Genomic DNA, 16,389 nt, shown 5'->3' on the forward strand with positions numbered 1-16,389 from the left:
GAACACAGCTAAACTGGGTCCATGGTTCACTCCTCATCCCTGACACCACAGCCAGGAACACTCTTCTGGGCCCACACCTCTCTCATTTTTCTGGGAAGTGGAAGACGAGATAGCAGCAGGTACTTCCCTTGACAATAAACATGCATATTAGCTTTCCTGGCTACAAGTGGCCATGTCTGGACTGTATTCAATGCTGAGGTCCCACTCAATCCCATTTAGTGTATTTTTTTTCAATCCTTCTTTACCTGATGTTTAAAAACATAGTACTAAATGTGCTTATTTCTGTCTTGTAAATGAAGCAAACCATAATCCACTGGGTAAGGAGCAACTTTTCCGAGCCAGGCTCTATTCTAGGCACTGTAGTCAAGATGGAAGAAGTGCAGTCCCTTTGCTCAAGCCAGCCTAGCAGGCGGCTCAGTCTGGGACAGATAGGCGTGGTGTGGAGGAGACCGGCTGATGGTATCTCTGGGAGGGAAGCAAGGGGGTGGGGAAAGGAAAGGGCTGGTTTTTATGTTCATTTCAATGTGTATCTTGAATTTTAAGACGTTCATTTACTGGATTATCGGTTTTATAACCTTATTAACAGAGCTTATAGCTACATGATTTTAACTCCAAATAAGTTCACATATGAACAATCACTAAGTAATACAAGCTGGTGAGTAGATCAAACATGCTTCATGTGCCACCTTTGTGCAGGGGAAGGGAAAGTCCCAGCCCGGTGAGACACATGGACACAGGCAGAGAATTCTGTGAAAACAGCAAAATAAAATGATAGAACTGAGTCAGCACAAGGAATCCAGAAGTAAACATGCACCAACCACCACCCCGATCAGTAACAAATGGATGTCACACATGGCTATTTCAACCCATTTCATTAAATTCATGTTAGTAGGTAAAATTTTACTGGTTTTGCAGTGTGGTAGTGATTACTTTATAAATTAATGGCCAAAATCTCAGAGCTGTAATAGGGATGAAAACATGCACATTGTATCTAATCTGTGTGTGTTGGGAAAGGCGGAAAACTAAGTAATACGGGAGACCCACAGAAACAGTTTTTAAAGGACTGCTCTGAGAAATATGAAGTCCTGGAGCTGTGCCGAAGGCGTGGTGTTCAGGTCTGTGCAGGCCCACCCCAACCCTGCCCCCAAAAAAGGAAGACACAGGTTCTACAATCTTCACAAAAATAGACTCAAAAGAGATGACAGACCTAAATGACAACAGCAAAACTCCAGAATTCCTAGAAGATTAGCGTAGGAGAGAATCTAGATAACCTTGGGCTTGAGGATGATTTTTTTGGATCTAATACTAAGGCATGACCCATGAAAGAAAGAACTGACAATCAGGGCTTCACTAAAATGAAAAACTTCTGTTCAGCAAAAGACACTGTCAAGAAATGGAAAAACCAAGCTGCAGACTGGGAAGAAAATACTTGCAAAGACACATCTAATAAAAGGACCATCATCAGAAACAAGGAACTCAACACTCAATAACAAAATCAACAGTCAGTTAAAACATGGACCACCAACCTCAATAGACTCTCACTACAGACAACACACAGATGGCAATACAAGCATGTGAAAAGATATTCATCATGCCATTGGGGAAATGCAAATTAAAACAGTAAGATATCACCACAAACCTATCAGAATGGCCAAAATCCAGAACCCTGACAACACCACATGCTGACCACAATATGGAGCAACAGGAATTCTCCATTCGTGGCTGGTAGGAACAGAAGTATACAGCTACTTGGGAAAACATTTTGGTGGTTTCTTAGAAAAGTGGACATATTGTTAGCAGCAACTATGCTCCTTGGCACTTACCCAAGGAGGAACTTAAGTCCACTCAAAAGCCTAAATGTGGATGTCATAGCATGTTTATTCACAATTGCAAAAACTAAGCAGAATGAAGGTACTTCAGTAGGTGAATGCGTAAACCAACTGTGGGGCATCTAAACAGAGAGAAAAAGAACTCAGCTATCAGCACGTGAGGAGACAAGTGGGCCATGGTGCATGCGACCAAGTGGAAAAAGCCCATCAGAGTCCAGCTATATCTCATTCTGGGAAACAACAAAAATGCAGAATTAGCCAGAAGATTGGTGGTTGCCAGGAGTGAGGTCAAGGGGGGAATGAACAGCAGGTGGAGACTAGTGGATTTTCAGGGCAGGGAAACCACGCTCGATGAGACTGTAAAGGCAGATGCATGGCAATATAAACTTGTCCAAGTCCATAGGATGCACAAGTGTGAACCCTAATGTAAACTATGGACTTTAGGTGAAATGACGTTGTTTGTGCTGATTCACCAACTGTAACACACACACTGATGTGGTGGGAGATGCTGACATGGGATAAGAAGTATATGGGGGGGCCTCCCCTGGTGGCGCAGCGGTTGAGCGCTGGGCCACAAAGCTGCCCGCAGCCTCTGCAGCGCCGGTTCGATCCCCAGCCGCTGGTGAGGGTGCCACATGGCGCGCAGACCTCTCCTGCTGTGCCCGCTGCTCCTCTCAGCAGTGTATTTCATCAGTCTGCCTGTTCTGCTCCCCGCTCTGGCTCTGGTGAATTCTCTCATCCTCCCGCACTTCCAACTGTACCCAGTGCTTGCATAAATAAATAATTTTTTTTAAAAAAAAAGCAGAGAATACATTAAAACCAAAAACATAATAAAGCTGTATTTAAAAAAAAAAAAGAAGTATATGGGAAATCCCTGTAGCTCATGCTCAATTTTGCTGTGAACCATAAACAGTTTAAAAACTAGTCTGTTTTTTCAAAAAGGGAAAAAAATGCCAAGTACCTGCCATTCCATCTAACTGCACATCACGAGATCAAAGATAAGAAAAGAAAATGTCAATTTTCCAGGTAGCATGAGACTCTATAAACGGGCTTGATTAACCTCGGTGTATTACTGAAACTTCACTCCAGTCCCTAAGAAAAATCTGGTACTCCACTGAAGGTCTTAACATTTGAAAGAGATACTGTCGCTAAAGTACTAGGATATCGTAAAATAAGAAGTAGGGAACTCTAAAACCAAAGTTAAGATTCACAAAACTGCAAGCTTTACTCCTATGTGCTGAAATGTCTTTGACAATTTACATTAATGAAACTGATTTCTGGAGAGCTTATAAACACTGGAAAGACCACAAATTTGCTAAGCTTCTTTTGAAACAATATGAAACAACCCATAAAAGCCAAGGTTGAAAGGCCTAACCAAGCCTCTAAGTGATAAAGGGTGATGCACCATCCATGAAAGTAAAGGAAGCTCAAAACTTAAGTAACCGGTACAGCTCAGAGACAGTGAGGGTAATAAAAGACAGCTTAAGTCACAGGCAGTTTTATAAAAGCATAGGGTGATTCCTACCTGTGCTCTGAAAATGTGGCTTGATGACCCTCTTTGTAAAACGGGAGAGAATATGATGGTAATACAGCCTAAAGAACAAATGGCTGACAATTAGGTTTCACGGGACAGCAGTGTAGGAAAACAACTGTTCCAGGTGGAAAGAATTCATCTGGAAGCAGGGATATAAACACTTGTACTAATGCTATCATTGGCTGGTTGGGTGAATTTTTTAACTTGTCACATTAAAATTCAACAGCTACTAACAATCTTTCATTTAGGGTAGTTGGGGAAAGTCCATATTTGCACTGACAATTTTTCTGAAAACTCAGTCTTTTTTTTTTTTTTAATATTTATTTATTTTATACAAGAACCGGGATTCATGCCAGATGCGCGGGAGGGTAAGAGGATTCACCAGAGACAGAGCATGGAACAGAACAGGCAGACTGATGAAACACACTGCTGAGGGGAGCAGTGGGTGAGGCAGGAGAGGTCTGCCGCGCCGTGTGGGACCCTCGCCGGCTGGCCGGGATCGAACCGGCGCTACAGAGGCTGTGAACAGCTTCATAGTGCTGCGCTCAACTGCCAGTGCCACCAGGGGAGGCCTGAAAACTCAGTCATTTTAACACCTCTCTCAATAATCAAATATAAAAGGCAATGGATATATTTTCACATACTTACGGTAGTAAGTACTAGTAGTACTACTAAATGCTGAAAAAGCAGGATAGCCTCAAAAAGACCAGCAGAGCTAAAGAAGCAACCAAACTAGAATTCTTTTTAAGCAACAAATAGGTTAAAAACACAACCTGTTTTACCTTTTTAAATAGCATTTTATAATAAATGTTCACTTGTCATGATTAAATGGAGTTTAAGTCCCAAGTATGAAAAGCACCAGTGTCAGGATAATTCTTAAAACTAGGATAGATACCTCACATTAGCAAAAAAGACTTTTTTTTTTAATCCCTGGTTAGAGATAGTCACAAAAGCTGAAACCAGATACTAAGCAAAGCATTCTTAGCTTCTGAAGAAGGACATGGGGTATTTCATGGCAGCTCCAAAAACATCCCTCCCAGGTGGAAAGAAGCGGCAGCAGCAGCACACGGCGCCTGCCCGGCGCCCAGCACCAGCCCAGAGAGAAGCAGGGGCTTGGGGAAAGCCACTGGGTTCTCGGTGCCCTGGGTCAGTGGGGCGGGTTCCCCTAGATCAGTGGGCTGGATTTTCCTCAAGGGTAATGCAAAGCCCAATTTCATGCAGGCATGAAGTTGTGCTTGAAACAAACACACTTAACACCACAGACCACAGAGATTATTCCTCCCGTGCATACAGGTAATATTAAGATGACTGAAAAGACGTCTCACAGCAGCTCTTGGTGATGCATTTTTTATTTGTTTAAAAGATTGATTGATTGATTGATTGATTGATTGATTGATTGATTGATTTATACAAGCACTGGGTACAGTCAGAAGTGCGGGAAGGTGAGAGAATTCACCAGAGTCAGAGCAGGAAACAGAACAGGCAGACCAATGAAATACACTGCTGAGGGGAGCAGCGGGCACGGCAGGAGAGGTCTGTCGTGCCATGTGGGACCCTCGCTGGTGGTCGGGGATCAAACCGGCGCTGCAGAGGCTGAGGGCAGCTTCGTAGCCTAGGGTTCAACTGCTGAGCCACCAGGGGAGGCCCTTGGTGATGCATTTTTTAAACAAAAGGACACTAAATGTATGTCCACCACAAGTGCTACAGGGAAGTAAAGACTGGCTAACACTTAAAAAAGGCTTCTCACACCACACGTCTGACACCATTGCTCAAGGCCGAGGGCCCGCCTGCGGAGGGCTCAGGGTGGGACACCTTCAGCTCCAGCCAGAGGAGGAGAGCAGAAGGTGGAGGCAAAAGTGGACGCCACCATGGGGTCAACCTGGGAAGCACAGAGGTGGGTCATGAAAGTCAAGGGGACGTAAGGCCAGGACTTGTTACCCCGTTCCGGTCCTGCCGCTAAGACACAATCTTATACGAATGTAAACTTCAACGTTTCTCATTTAAAAAATAAAAATAAGTGTCACAGATTACTGTGGTGATTAGATGGGTTCAATTCTGTGAAAGAACAGCAGAGGCCTGGCCACAACGTAAATGTTTGTTCAATGTCAATTTACTTCTTTAATAACTAACTGGTTTGAGATCTTAAAAGACCCACCAGAGTCTTTACAGAGCAGCAGTTCGTAATTTTTAATTTTTTCCCAACATCTTAGTAGTCCACTGATGAGAATCTAAGATGGAAAAGTATATTCTCCAGAGAAATACACACATATACAAAGCTTTGCAAGGGATTTCGGGAAGTGCATAGAGCCTCACTAAGGGTCTGCCGATGTCCGGTAAAGAGGGTCAAGCGTCAGAAACACTAACAAATAAGTTAAAAACTAAATTTGTGTCACAAAAGTCTCCGTGGCCACAGATACTGCTCAGGTAATGTTTATGATATGCGCGCCGCTGCGCTACGCCATTCAGTGAATTCTTGCATTAATCTTTGCAACCACCCTTTGGAGACAAGGAGGAGCCTTCATCCACTGGAAAAGTGAGCAAGGGCTCGAAAGACTGATCAGCACGTCCAACATTACGTAAGAACACACCAGGACGGAAAAACAGCCTTTAAAGGATAATGCAGCAAAAACAAGACCAGTCTTTTTTTTTTAAAGTACTGAAATGAACACGCTGGCCCCACTGCTGCAGGACTGCCGTACTCAGACGCTCAACAGAGGTCTTAGAAAGGGCTAGAAAATAAAAATGCTAAATTACTAAATCCTCTTACCAAGCCCTTGATTTCCTAGAAGAGGAAGCGGACAGGCTCAGTCAACCAGAGCCCCAGCTGGAAGAGCGGCCCGACCCCAGAGAGGCACCGGCCAGCCCTCCGGGCGCTGCCTCCTTTCCTGAGTGTGGGTCCGGCGGCCACAGAGCGGCTGGGGACCGCAGCTGGTGAGAGGGGTCTAGGATCTCGCTGCCCAGGCTACAGAAGATCTGGAAAGTGCTTCCATTGCCTCCCCTCCCTCACCTCCCCCAAACTATGAGAAGCACAATACTTTTTGCTAGAAAATATCCACACTAACAATAAATAAGATGCCTTTCCAGCACCAGATACTTTATTTATTTATTTTTTTAAAAAAAGATTTGTTTTATTTATTTATTTATACAAGCACTGGGTACAGTCAGAAGCGCGGGAGGGTGAGAGAATTCACCAGAGCCAGAGCGGGGAGCAGAGCAGGCAGAAGGACCGAAGGACACTGCTGAGGGGAGCAGCGGGCGGCAGGAGAGGTCTGCGCGCCATGCGGGACCCTCCTCCGGTGGCCCGGGAGCAGCTAGGGATCGAACCGGGTCTGCAGAAGTTGCGGGCAGCTTTGCAACCCAGCGCTCAACTGCTGCGCCACCAGGGAGGCCCCAGCACCAGATACTTTAAAAGTGAACACATTAGTGAAAATTTATAAAATTACATCTTATCAGTTGATGCCGTCATTACTATAGACACACAGGTCATATACACAAGAGCATGCAAAGAAAGTTAAATTATGATGCAATCAATGCTATCCTATAAAAACTAAATTAACAATAACAGCCTACTAGGGAAGACATCTGGTGTATCGTGCCAAGAAGTGTTAATGACACTGTCTGCAACCTGGTAATCAATCTCCCCGCCCAGCAGCTCTCATTATACTGTATTAGATCTGTTGTGCCTGAAGAACTGATGAGGGCCCCACACACGGGGGCAGCTTTGCCAACTGGATCCGATTCAGATCCAGCTCCAGTGATGCCGACTGCACGCACGTTGCTCAAGTACAATCAGTACGGTTAGCTTGATGCAGCACCACCCTGACTGAAAGAAGATTTATCATCTTATTACACAATCTTCTCAAAACCGCAGGGGATGGTATCTGAATATACCACCAATCATGAACATATTTAAATTCCTAATAGACACAACTGCAATTTTAACTGCAAAGAAAATAAATATGGGTCATCGCTAGTGCTAATATTAAAAGGTACTCAAACCTCACTGAGTATATCCAAAATTCAGTGTTACTAAGGGCAAAATTCTAAATCTATTTAGCAAGCAAATCCCGGTGAGCGAGTACCGTAGTAAATTAAACAATCCCACAATGATTAGGGAATAAAAAAGAAAGTATCAGCCTGAAACATAAAAACCATCCAATTCCTTAGACATAGAAACAAGACGACAGTCGGTTGAAGCCTTTTAAGTAGGCAGTCAGTCAGGACTCCGCTAACTTGTCCCTTAAGATGCTGAAACATCTCTTCAGGGATTAAAATTAGACTTTCATCCACTGTGTTGGGTTTTATCTTATTGTGAATGGCTATTATACCAAGAACTCCAAGGTTTCCATGATGTGAACCTTTTCCCTGGTCGAATTCCGGATAAATTATACCGGCAGCTCTCGAAACATGAAATTGTTGTGACAATTATCCCTGACTTTGTCAAATTACTAATATCCCATTTCCACGGGTCCTCTTCATCGTACGCACGGATGGCAGCCCACCACTTAGCTGGAACGCTCAGCCTTTCCCCAGCCCACACTGCACTCTACACACTTGCAAGTCGGCTTGCCTGGAATGAAAAGGCCTGCAAAGGCTCCCTTCTGCAGAACACATAAAATCTTGCCTTGTCTGACATCTAAGACCCAGCCTTACCTGACATTCCCACCTCTGCCTCCCAAAACCCACTAACCTGTGCTCTTCATTGACGTGCTGCGGTCATTCTTCTCACAAGTCCCCGCTGCGCCAGGCCCACTGCATACACGGCTTACAGGGAGAGGCACCTGTACACCCGGAAGGCACCCGCGCTGCCTGCCACATGTCACTGTTATATCAAAACAGACCCAGCGCCTCAAAACCTGCACCAAACTTTCCACCTGGAGCCATCCTTTCTTACTCTCAGGATACTGACATTCTACACAGCAAGTGGCGAATTCATCACAGCCTGCCAGTATGTGCAGTGACTACTCTCTTGTGTCATTTTCTAATTGACTGTGAGTTGGAGCCCTGCAGCCAGATTACATCCAAGAGAAAGACAGGTAGACACTTGCTCAGTGACGACAGCTGTCTCAGGTACCCAAAAGTCAATCAGAATAATAAACACTTGTCTTTCAAAAAACTTTACCATTAAATCCTCATAAAGGAAGGAAAACAAAGACAGGTGTACACATAGCTTTCATAAAAAGTGAGATGCATGACACAAAAATAACCCTCATGGCTCACTAATACCGGGCCCTGAGTCCTAAGGGATGAAACACTGGAGACGTTTATCCTGCTGCACCTCACACACTCCCCACATGACCACCAGGTAACCAGGGGGGCCACAGGGTAGAGCTGAGAGCACTATATCTACCCCCAACCCAAGACCTTTTCCAAGTGTTTAGTCTCTACCTGGCATCGCAGAGAAGTCCAGCTACTTCTGAACAGTACCCTAGAAGACAGCACCTGAGGACAGCGCCAAACACAGTTTAGATCCGTGGGTCATGAGTCCCAATGATCCTGGGAAATGCACACGCCACTTGGACTCAAACTTACCCCCATTGTCCCCCATTTCAGTTGCCAACATCCATACTCGCTGCTGATTGCCAGCTCCTGCTCCTTGCAGCAGCCCAGCATGCTCTCTGCTGGTGCCCAAATACCCTACACACCACCAAACCCCGCTAACTTCTGGAACTGTCCTAGAGGGGTAAGGCAAGTCCCGTATTTTGCTTCCTCTGTGCATGTACTTGTTACTCCTTTAAAAACACATACAATACAGCACATTTTTAAAGGGGCTCTGGGGAGGGAGGTAATATTCCTATTTTATACCCTATGGGATATAAAATATTGATAGCTTTTAAAAACGGGATTCTCCTTACCCCTACAGGCCCTCTCCCGGCTTCAGAAAGATGTTGTGGTGGCTGTGATGCCACCGGCAGAGAGCATGCTGGGGGGTCACACAAAGCAGGAGTTGGAGATCTGCAACAGGCCTGGGAGTTGTGGACCTAAAAAAGAAAACAGTTTTAAGTTAACATGCCCAATGTCCCCTCATGCCCTGGTTACTAGGGGCACTCAGCACACAAGCAGGTATCTGCGCAAATCCTCTAGCAGATGGCCTCTGAAAGCTCAGAGGTGTTTCCTCATTTCAGAGGTGTTTCCTCATTTCAGAGTGAACAAGCATGCGATCCTTTTGGCTCCAACTTTAATCTGGGTCCTGTCATAAAACAGTATGGTGTGTGCCCCTCAAAATAACCAAGATGTGACACAGTGCCAAAGCACAGTGACAGTGGCATGCTCTGCTTGTGACAAAAACAACAATTCAATAGTGTCAAATAAACACAACTGTGAAATGAACCAACAGTGGACAGATTTAGCTTTCAGAAGAGTTTCTAATGAGATGCTAGAGGCCCAAGACAGGTACTTTGATAAGGAAATTCAAGACATTGGGGGAAGGAGGAGAGGCAAGGAAAGAGCTACCATTTTTCTCAAAGTCCTAGTGTAATTTGTAAAGCTACAGGTGAGGTAAAAGACAAAGCCTCAACATCAGAGAAAAATCAAGATGCCATTCAAATTAGTTTTGGCTGTCTCGCAACGCCTACCAGGTAAGCGCGATGGAAAGGCACAGAGCATCACGTCCAAGAAAAGTTTCTTTTAGGGGCAAAACCAGTTTGGGATGTATCATGTCTCTTTTTTTGTCCCCCTACTGAACTATGAAAACATTGTCCAGCAAAAAATTAGAGAGCAACTTCTGAAAGCCAGCACAGTCCTCACAAGTACCAAAAATTCCCCGGGTAATAAACTGTTCCCTCTCACATATTCCAGAGCGCATAAAACATTTCCAAAAATCTTAACCAATTCAATCTCATGTGGTTTTAAATGAACAAAAAAACCCGTAATATCCAAATGCTTATATGAGATATCTGTTCTTAGAGTTGTTCAAAAATTACAGAATTTTTTTTACTTTAAATCATTTTTAGGGAGTCCTGTTACACATTATTACTTTTGAGAAGCAAAAAATCACTCTCTAGGAACTTCCTGTAATCAAAGATTTTAATACGCTCCATTTTTTTGGTATGTCTCAACAAAAAAGACAAATGCCAAGAAAATAAGCCAATACTGCGAATGGCTGTACCATGATGGTTTTCTTTCTCTACAGATCACCCCCAGAGGACGTTCTGGGCACCACACAGGACACTGTGCAGCCAGGTGGAAACCCCACTGCCTCAGGGACAGGCGTGGTACCGCCTGTGGGGACCAGGCCTTCTCCACCACACACCCTCTTCCCCACACCAGCACTACAAATCCCAAGTCAAAGATTCAGTTGTGCAATCAAATGCAGAGTAAACTTAGTATTTTTTTACCATAAGCATCAAATATTAAGTTACCATCGATCTATTGCAATAGGAATTCAATTAGTGAGATAACTCAAATCCTTATTCAAATCAAGAATTTTAAACAAAAAGACACCTAGTAAAACATTTCTAAGTAAACTTGGCATTTTTTTAACATGCAAAAGTTCAAGTAATCATTAAAATACTTTAAGCATAAGGAAAGGTATCATTCCTAAGGGTATCACTGTTTACAACTAAAATCACAATGACACTATCTCCGTTTCCCTAATTTTCTTTACATTCTTCTGGTGGATTTTTCCTGGCTCTCTACACAAACATCCACATATACAGAAATTATACATTTCTAGCTCTAAGGAATCAAGTTTGAATAAGACCTTACCAATATTCTTGTACAGCAGTTCCCTGCAAATATCAGATTCTCTCAAAGTTTCTTAAGCTCATTTTTAAAATATCAGAATACACAGTTCTCTGCATTGAAAAATTTTCACATAGAGAATAGATTAGTAAAATAACATTTTGGTAAATATTTTGTGGAAATAAATGTAATTCAACAAAAAACTTAGTATCTTAGAGTCCCAAAATTCAAATAAATTCGGTGAAAATAAATTATCTAATTTCACAGCAACGACAAACCATGAGAAGTTGAACTGCCACACGGGCCGAAATGACTGTCAGTCCTGAGTGAAAACAGACCGCTGAGAAACTGAATAAATGGGGCCAATAAGATGCTCTGAGATTATTTATTCCCAAAGTCTCATTTTGATTTCACTTACGTGAGTACCCCCTCCATTTATAAGCGGACATTCAGGTCATGCAAAGAGGCGGTGGTGATTCAAAAATCTAGAGACGAGGGCCACAGTGGTGCACACACCCAACAGCGTCTCTCATCTTGCAGTGTCCATCTACCTAGTCTAGGAGACTTCATCCTGCTCTTGCCTCTTAAAGGGATTAAGTAAAATTGTAAGCTTCAAATTTACAAGCGAAGACACTCAGTCCTTGCACATATACTTAATACTGGTGGTTTGCTCCAATCAGATAGCAAAAAATCAGCCCCCAAAATCAGCCCATCACCTCCGTGTTGCTACAAAGCTTACAGATAACAAAGGAACATATCCTGTGTGTGTGTATATATGTGTGTATATATATATATTTATATATATATATATATGTATGTATATATATATAAAAAGTGGGCGGGAGAGGTGTGGCCTCCAGAAGAAAGCACGGGCATCAAATCAGAAGCGCGCACCTTTTCTTGACTGGTCAGAAGAGTGCTGTCGCTCTGACAAGGAGGGCCAACCAACAGCAAACACCAACTTTCAAAGACGTACCGCCGCGGTGCATGCCATCAGATCTCTCGGTAACACTGAAGTCCTGACTCAATGAACTGAAAACACTGACAGCACACCTCAAGGTTCTTCACATCATTACTCAACACCACACTCAGGGCACAAAGCTGCACCTGGTGGTTCTAGCCTTTCAAGGGGTGAGCCAAGAGGGCAAAGAGAAAAGAGAACTATAGGACTATCAAAATCAGAAGTCAAAAACAACCACTGTTTCAGTCACACAGAAATGCCCGAAGGCATTTTTCTGAGAGTTGATTTTCTCTGGGACGTTCACATAAAAACTAAGCCCTCATTTTTCTTTGCTAAAAGTCAGTCATTTTGAAAATTCAAAAAGATTGTAATAATGTTCAAAAAAATGTATGACTTTGGCTCTACTCATAGCAACGTCCTGAAAACAATAAGAAACTGAGTTGTAAGGTATCTTATGGATGGCTTTACTATTTAAAAACATAAAAAACCATCATGCCAGCAACCCAAAGACAAAGCAGCAGAGCCAGCGGAGGACAGGCTGAGCCGCTGCTACCGTGTGCGTTGTCTCACACCACTGCTCGCATTTGGGGAAACTTTATGCAGTGAATTTTTTCCTCTGAACACTGCTTCATGTGATTATGAGCAAGCCATTTCCAGTGGCTCCCCAGTGGGCCAGGCGACATGCTGGGTGACATGGGCTGGTTTCTGCCCCTACGGAGCCGTCCCTGGAGCAACGCGGCAGGGCAGCGGTGTGAGTACCGTCACTGCCCTGCAGGCTGGGGCCACACCGTCCACTCTGCAGTCTCGAGCTTTTCATCTAAAAACCAATCTACTCGCCAAGTTAGCTACTCTATACCCCAACTTCACAGGAAGATAAAGCGAGGTTAAGAGGTGGTATTGTCCTGTCCAATACACACCCTGTATTCTATGATAGCAACTGATGAAGCAAAGTCAAAGCTGTCAAAGTCAAGCTCGCAACCATCATCTCAGTCCCAGAATAACCTCAAATTCTGAATGAACCATGTTCAACAATGTGGAATTGTGGCCCCAAAATGTGTCTACTGCAAAACTTGCTGAATATTAAAACGAGTGTCCATTTGCTAAACACCCACACACTGGACATTCTGCCTGCTGAGCGGTGACAAGCGTCAGGTTGGGGCAGTGGGGCATGGTCACTGTGTGCGCACAGGTGTGTGTACAGGGTGCACGGAGCATCGTCTCCAGAGGCATCTCCCAGCATTGCTGATGTCAAGATCTCGCACCAAAAGCATGAGAAAATACAATTACTACTGATCCTCTGTAAACTCTCATTTTAAAGAAGGAAAAGGAGCTTATTATTTTTAATCCACTCTCCGAGTCTAAATTTGGAATGGAGAGGACAATTTCAAAGGTAGACTGAAGAGCAGAACCTAAGCTGAAGCTAATTAACCCTGTAGGCCCTCTTTGGCTCTACCGTGGCAATCCACTTTTGGGGTTGGGTTATAGGCACAGGCCAGAAATCAGAGAGAAATGCCAAATGAGCTTTCCCCAGCAGCTTTCACTGACGAGAGCTATGGTACTAAGTCTTGACCAACTTGGCTCCTACATTCACAGCAGTAATGGAGATGAGCCTTCTCCAAAGTGAACTGGTGCCAATGCACGTGTCGGTCATGCCACACCCTCCATCAGCACTCAGAACGTGAGCAGTAGGGACAGTGCAGCACATGGCATAGCCTCACGCGCAGAGCCACAGCCATTCACTGTGCCCCGGCAGATACTGGAAACAATACGATATCCCCAGTGACAGACACCCTGTATTCTGAGAAATCTCTACAACAGGTTTAATCATAACAACTTTCCCAGCTTTAATAAACCAAACAGGAGCCAAAATGAATCAGTGGCATTTGCTCAAAATAATATTTGTAATAAGTAGATGTCCTACCTGGTAATTAATTTGGTACAACAGATAAAAAGTTGATAATTATGTAACTCTAGAAAACCAAAGTCATACCCTTTCCTATTGTACCAATGATGAAAACTCATTAAGAATCTGCAAAGAATTCCCATGTATGATCTTAAAGGAAGGACTTTGATTATGCTTCTGTTGATGAGGAATTAGGTGTGAACTATTATTATTAGAGTCAGACAAGGAATTTCTTAATGTTACACTGAATTAAAATTATAATCTCGGTGAGTTTCCGGTTAGCATTCTCAAAACCCCTACTTATTTCCAGATAGCAAATTATCTCTATTATGCTTAAGGCCTAGATTTCTATAAAAATGGAATTTTACTGTATTTTTAGTGACAGCAAGAAAGAAACCCATCTTTTAGGACAAAGTGTGAACGGCTTCCTACACACCAATCCCACTCAGAGCGCTCTACAGAGGACGCGTGCCCACACAGTGCCACAGCCGCTGGTCCCGCCAGAGCCCACGGCCACTGAGGGCAGGCGCTGCACCTTGCACCCTCAGTCCCCCATGGGGGCTGCACGTGACAAAAAACACAAAGCAGGGGTTCAGTAAATGTCTCGTCTGTGGCAATAATTACAAACCAAAGCATTCTTAATTGCATTCTGGAATGTAGCGCTCCTTGATGACACCGACTCACTCCAGAACGAAACTCTCCAGGCAAAGTCACGTGGGGACCGAGGGCAGCTATGGCGCGCAGGAGAGCTGAAGATGCCGCACCGGGCTCTTCTGGCTGGCCTGAGAACAGAGGCCCCACTGACAGGAAACAGTGATGTGCGCCCACTGGGAAGAAGCGTCAGCATGTGGGCCGCGGGAGTGCTGGGGGAGCGCCCTGCTGCCTGGCCCAGCTACTGCTCTGTGCACAGGTGCTGCGATCCTTGGCTTTTCCTGGCTTCCTGCCCCACCACCTGAGTTTGCCTACAACCTGTTCAGGACTGCCCAACCCTCTCTGCTTTGAGACAATTCTGGGTTCATCCATTCGTCTCTCCCCCACTGCTAACTGTTTCAGTCCATCAATTCCTCTTCTCAAGTCGGGCCGCAGTGACCACTGACAGCCACTCCACATTACTATTCTTTTTCCAAGCGCTAAAGATTTGGCCACTAGTTGAGTGTTTAAGTTCAGAGGCCTAAGGTGCCAGATGTCTTATTTAATGGATGGCTCCACCCTTTCTCCCTGCTTCTAAGCATACCCTATCCATAATTCCACCTTACCACTCTGCTCTTTTGAGCCCTCCCTGACTTTTGACTGCCTGTTCATAGATACTCTTGTTTTGGTCAAACAAACCCAGATTTTCCATGTTAATGGGGGACATGAAAACGAAAGCTTCTTAACAGAACATGTGAAACTCATTTCCCTTCAAAAACCTCTGTTCCACCGCGAACCCAGTTACACTTTGCACCACTATAGCACCCACCTACCCTGGGGAAAGCATATGCTCCGAATACCTGGAACAATGCAGGATGGCAGTGGCCTTGTTGTATTTTGATGGTTAAATGTCAACAGAGCAGAAGCCATGGACCCCTCTTCCACAGGCAAGATGACCAATAAACAAGCGTCCGACGTGGGACATCTCTGAGCTGGAGTGCAGAGGCTAGAATTTGCCAGGACAACAGACAGACATGAGCATCGCAGAGGCTCTGTCCCACACTACATGGACTCAGAGTCTAAGAAGTAACAGCAGGGCCTAGAAGCCAGCACAAAGAGCCTCCCATCTCACACAAAACTAGACCATGAAATGTTACCCCGGGTGCTCGGGTTAAAAATCCGGCATTATGTCAGTATTGAGGACTGGCTGTAGATGTCTCCTCACGCCCACTTCTCAATCCCTAAGCTCCTGGTGTATTTACTACTGTAAGTCTTACTTCACAGGCACCAGCGAGGACATTCTTCTGGCTCATCTTACACTCCCCAAATATACCCCTCCTCAAAAACCATGGTAAAGGAGCTAATTCTCATTTATGATATAAAAAAAGGAACACATCTCCCAATCACAACCCAAGCCAAAGAAAAAAGAAAAACAAAAGCTGAAAGGACAGAACACATCATCAATCGACACTGCAAAGCTACTGGATCTCCTTCCGTTGCTCCACTTGCTACACATGGACTCTGCGGTGGGCAAAACCAGCTCCACTCTCTTCTCCACAAAATCTCGCTGAGAAACAGTGCGTATTTCCTTCTGCTCATCTTTTCACCTTAGAGCTTGGGCAAGCTGAAGGGGGGAAAATCTAGGATTATTCCCATCTATTAGGTTATCTTTTCATAAGTAGCATTAAGAACCAAGGAAAGAGAAAGGTATTCAGACAATAACTGCATTCCTTCCAGGGCACACACTTCATTATCTGTTATTCTTACACAAATAAGAATGTGTGCTGAATACAGAACTTACACAAAATATAAGCCATAGCAAACTGTGTTTTAGACAGAGGTACCTAAA

The 16,389-nt window shown here is 44.2% G+C and overlaps 1 protein-coding gene across 1 annotated transcript in view; it reads right to left on the minus strand.

Annotated features, from left to right (window-relative positions):
• RERE (arginine-glutamic acid dipeptide repeats) overlaps nucleotides 1–16,389 on the minus strand; it is a gene marked incomplete at both ends in the record, with an annotated part of 222,822 nt that overhangs the window by 179,472 nt on the left and 26,961 nt on the right. The window contains one exon of the mRNA XM_084243550.1: nucleotides 9,219–9,344. Within this exon, the coding sequence (XP_084099676.1) occupies nucleotides 9,219–9,344 (126 nt within the window). The remainder of the gene's footprint in view (nucleotides 1–9,218; nucleotides 9,345–16,389) is intronic.

Source organism: Talpa europaea (genome assembly GCF_964194135.1).
Source record: "Talpa europaea genome assembly, chromosome: 9".
Classification (NCBI taxonomy): domain Eukaryota; kingdom Metazoa; phylum Chordata; class Mammalia; order Eulipotyphla; family Talpidae; genus Talpa; species Talpa europaea.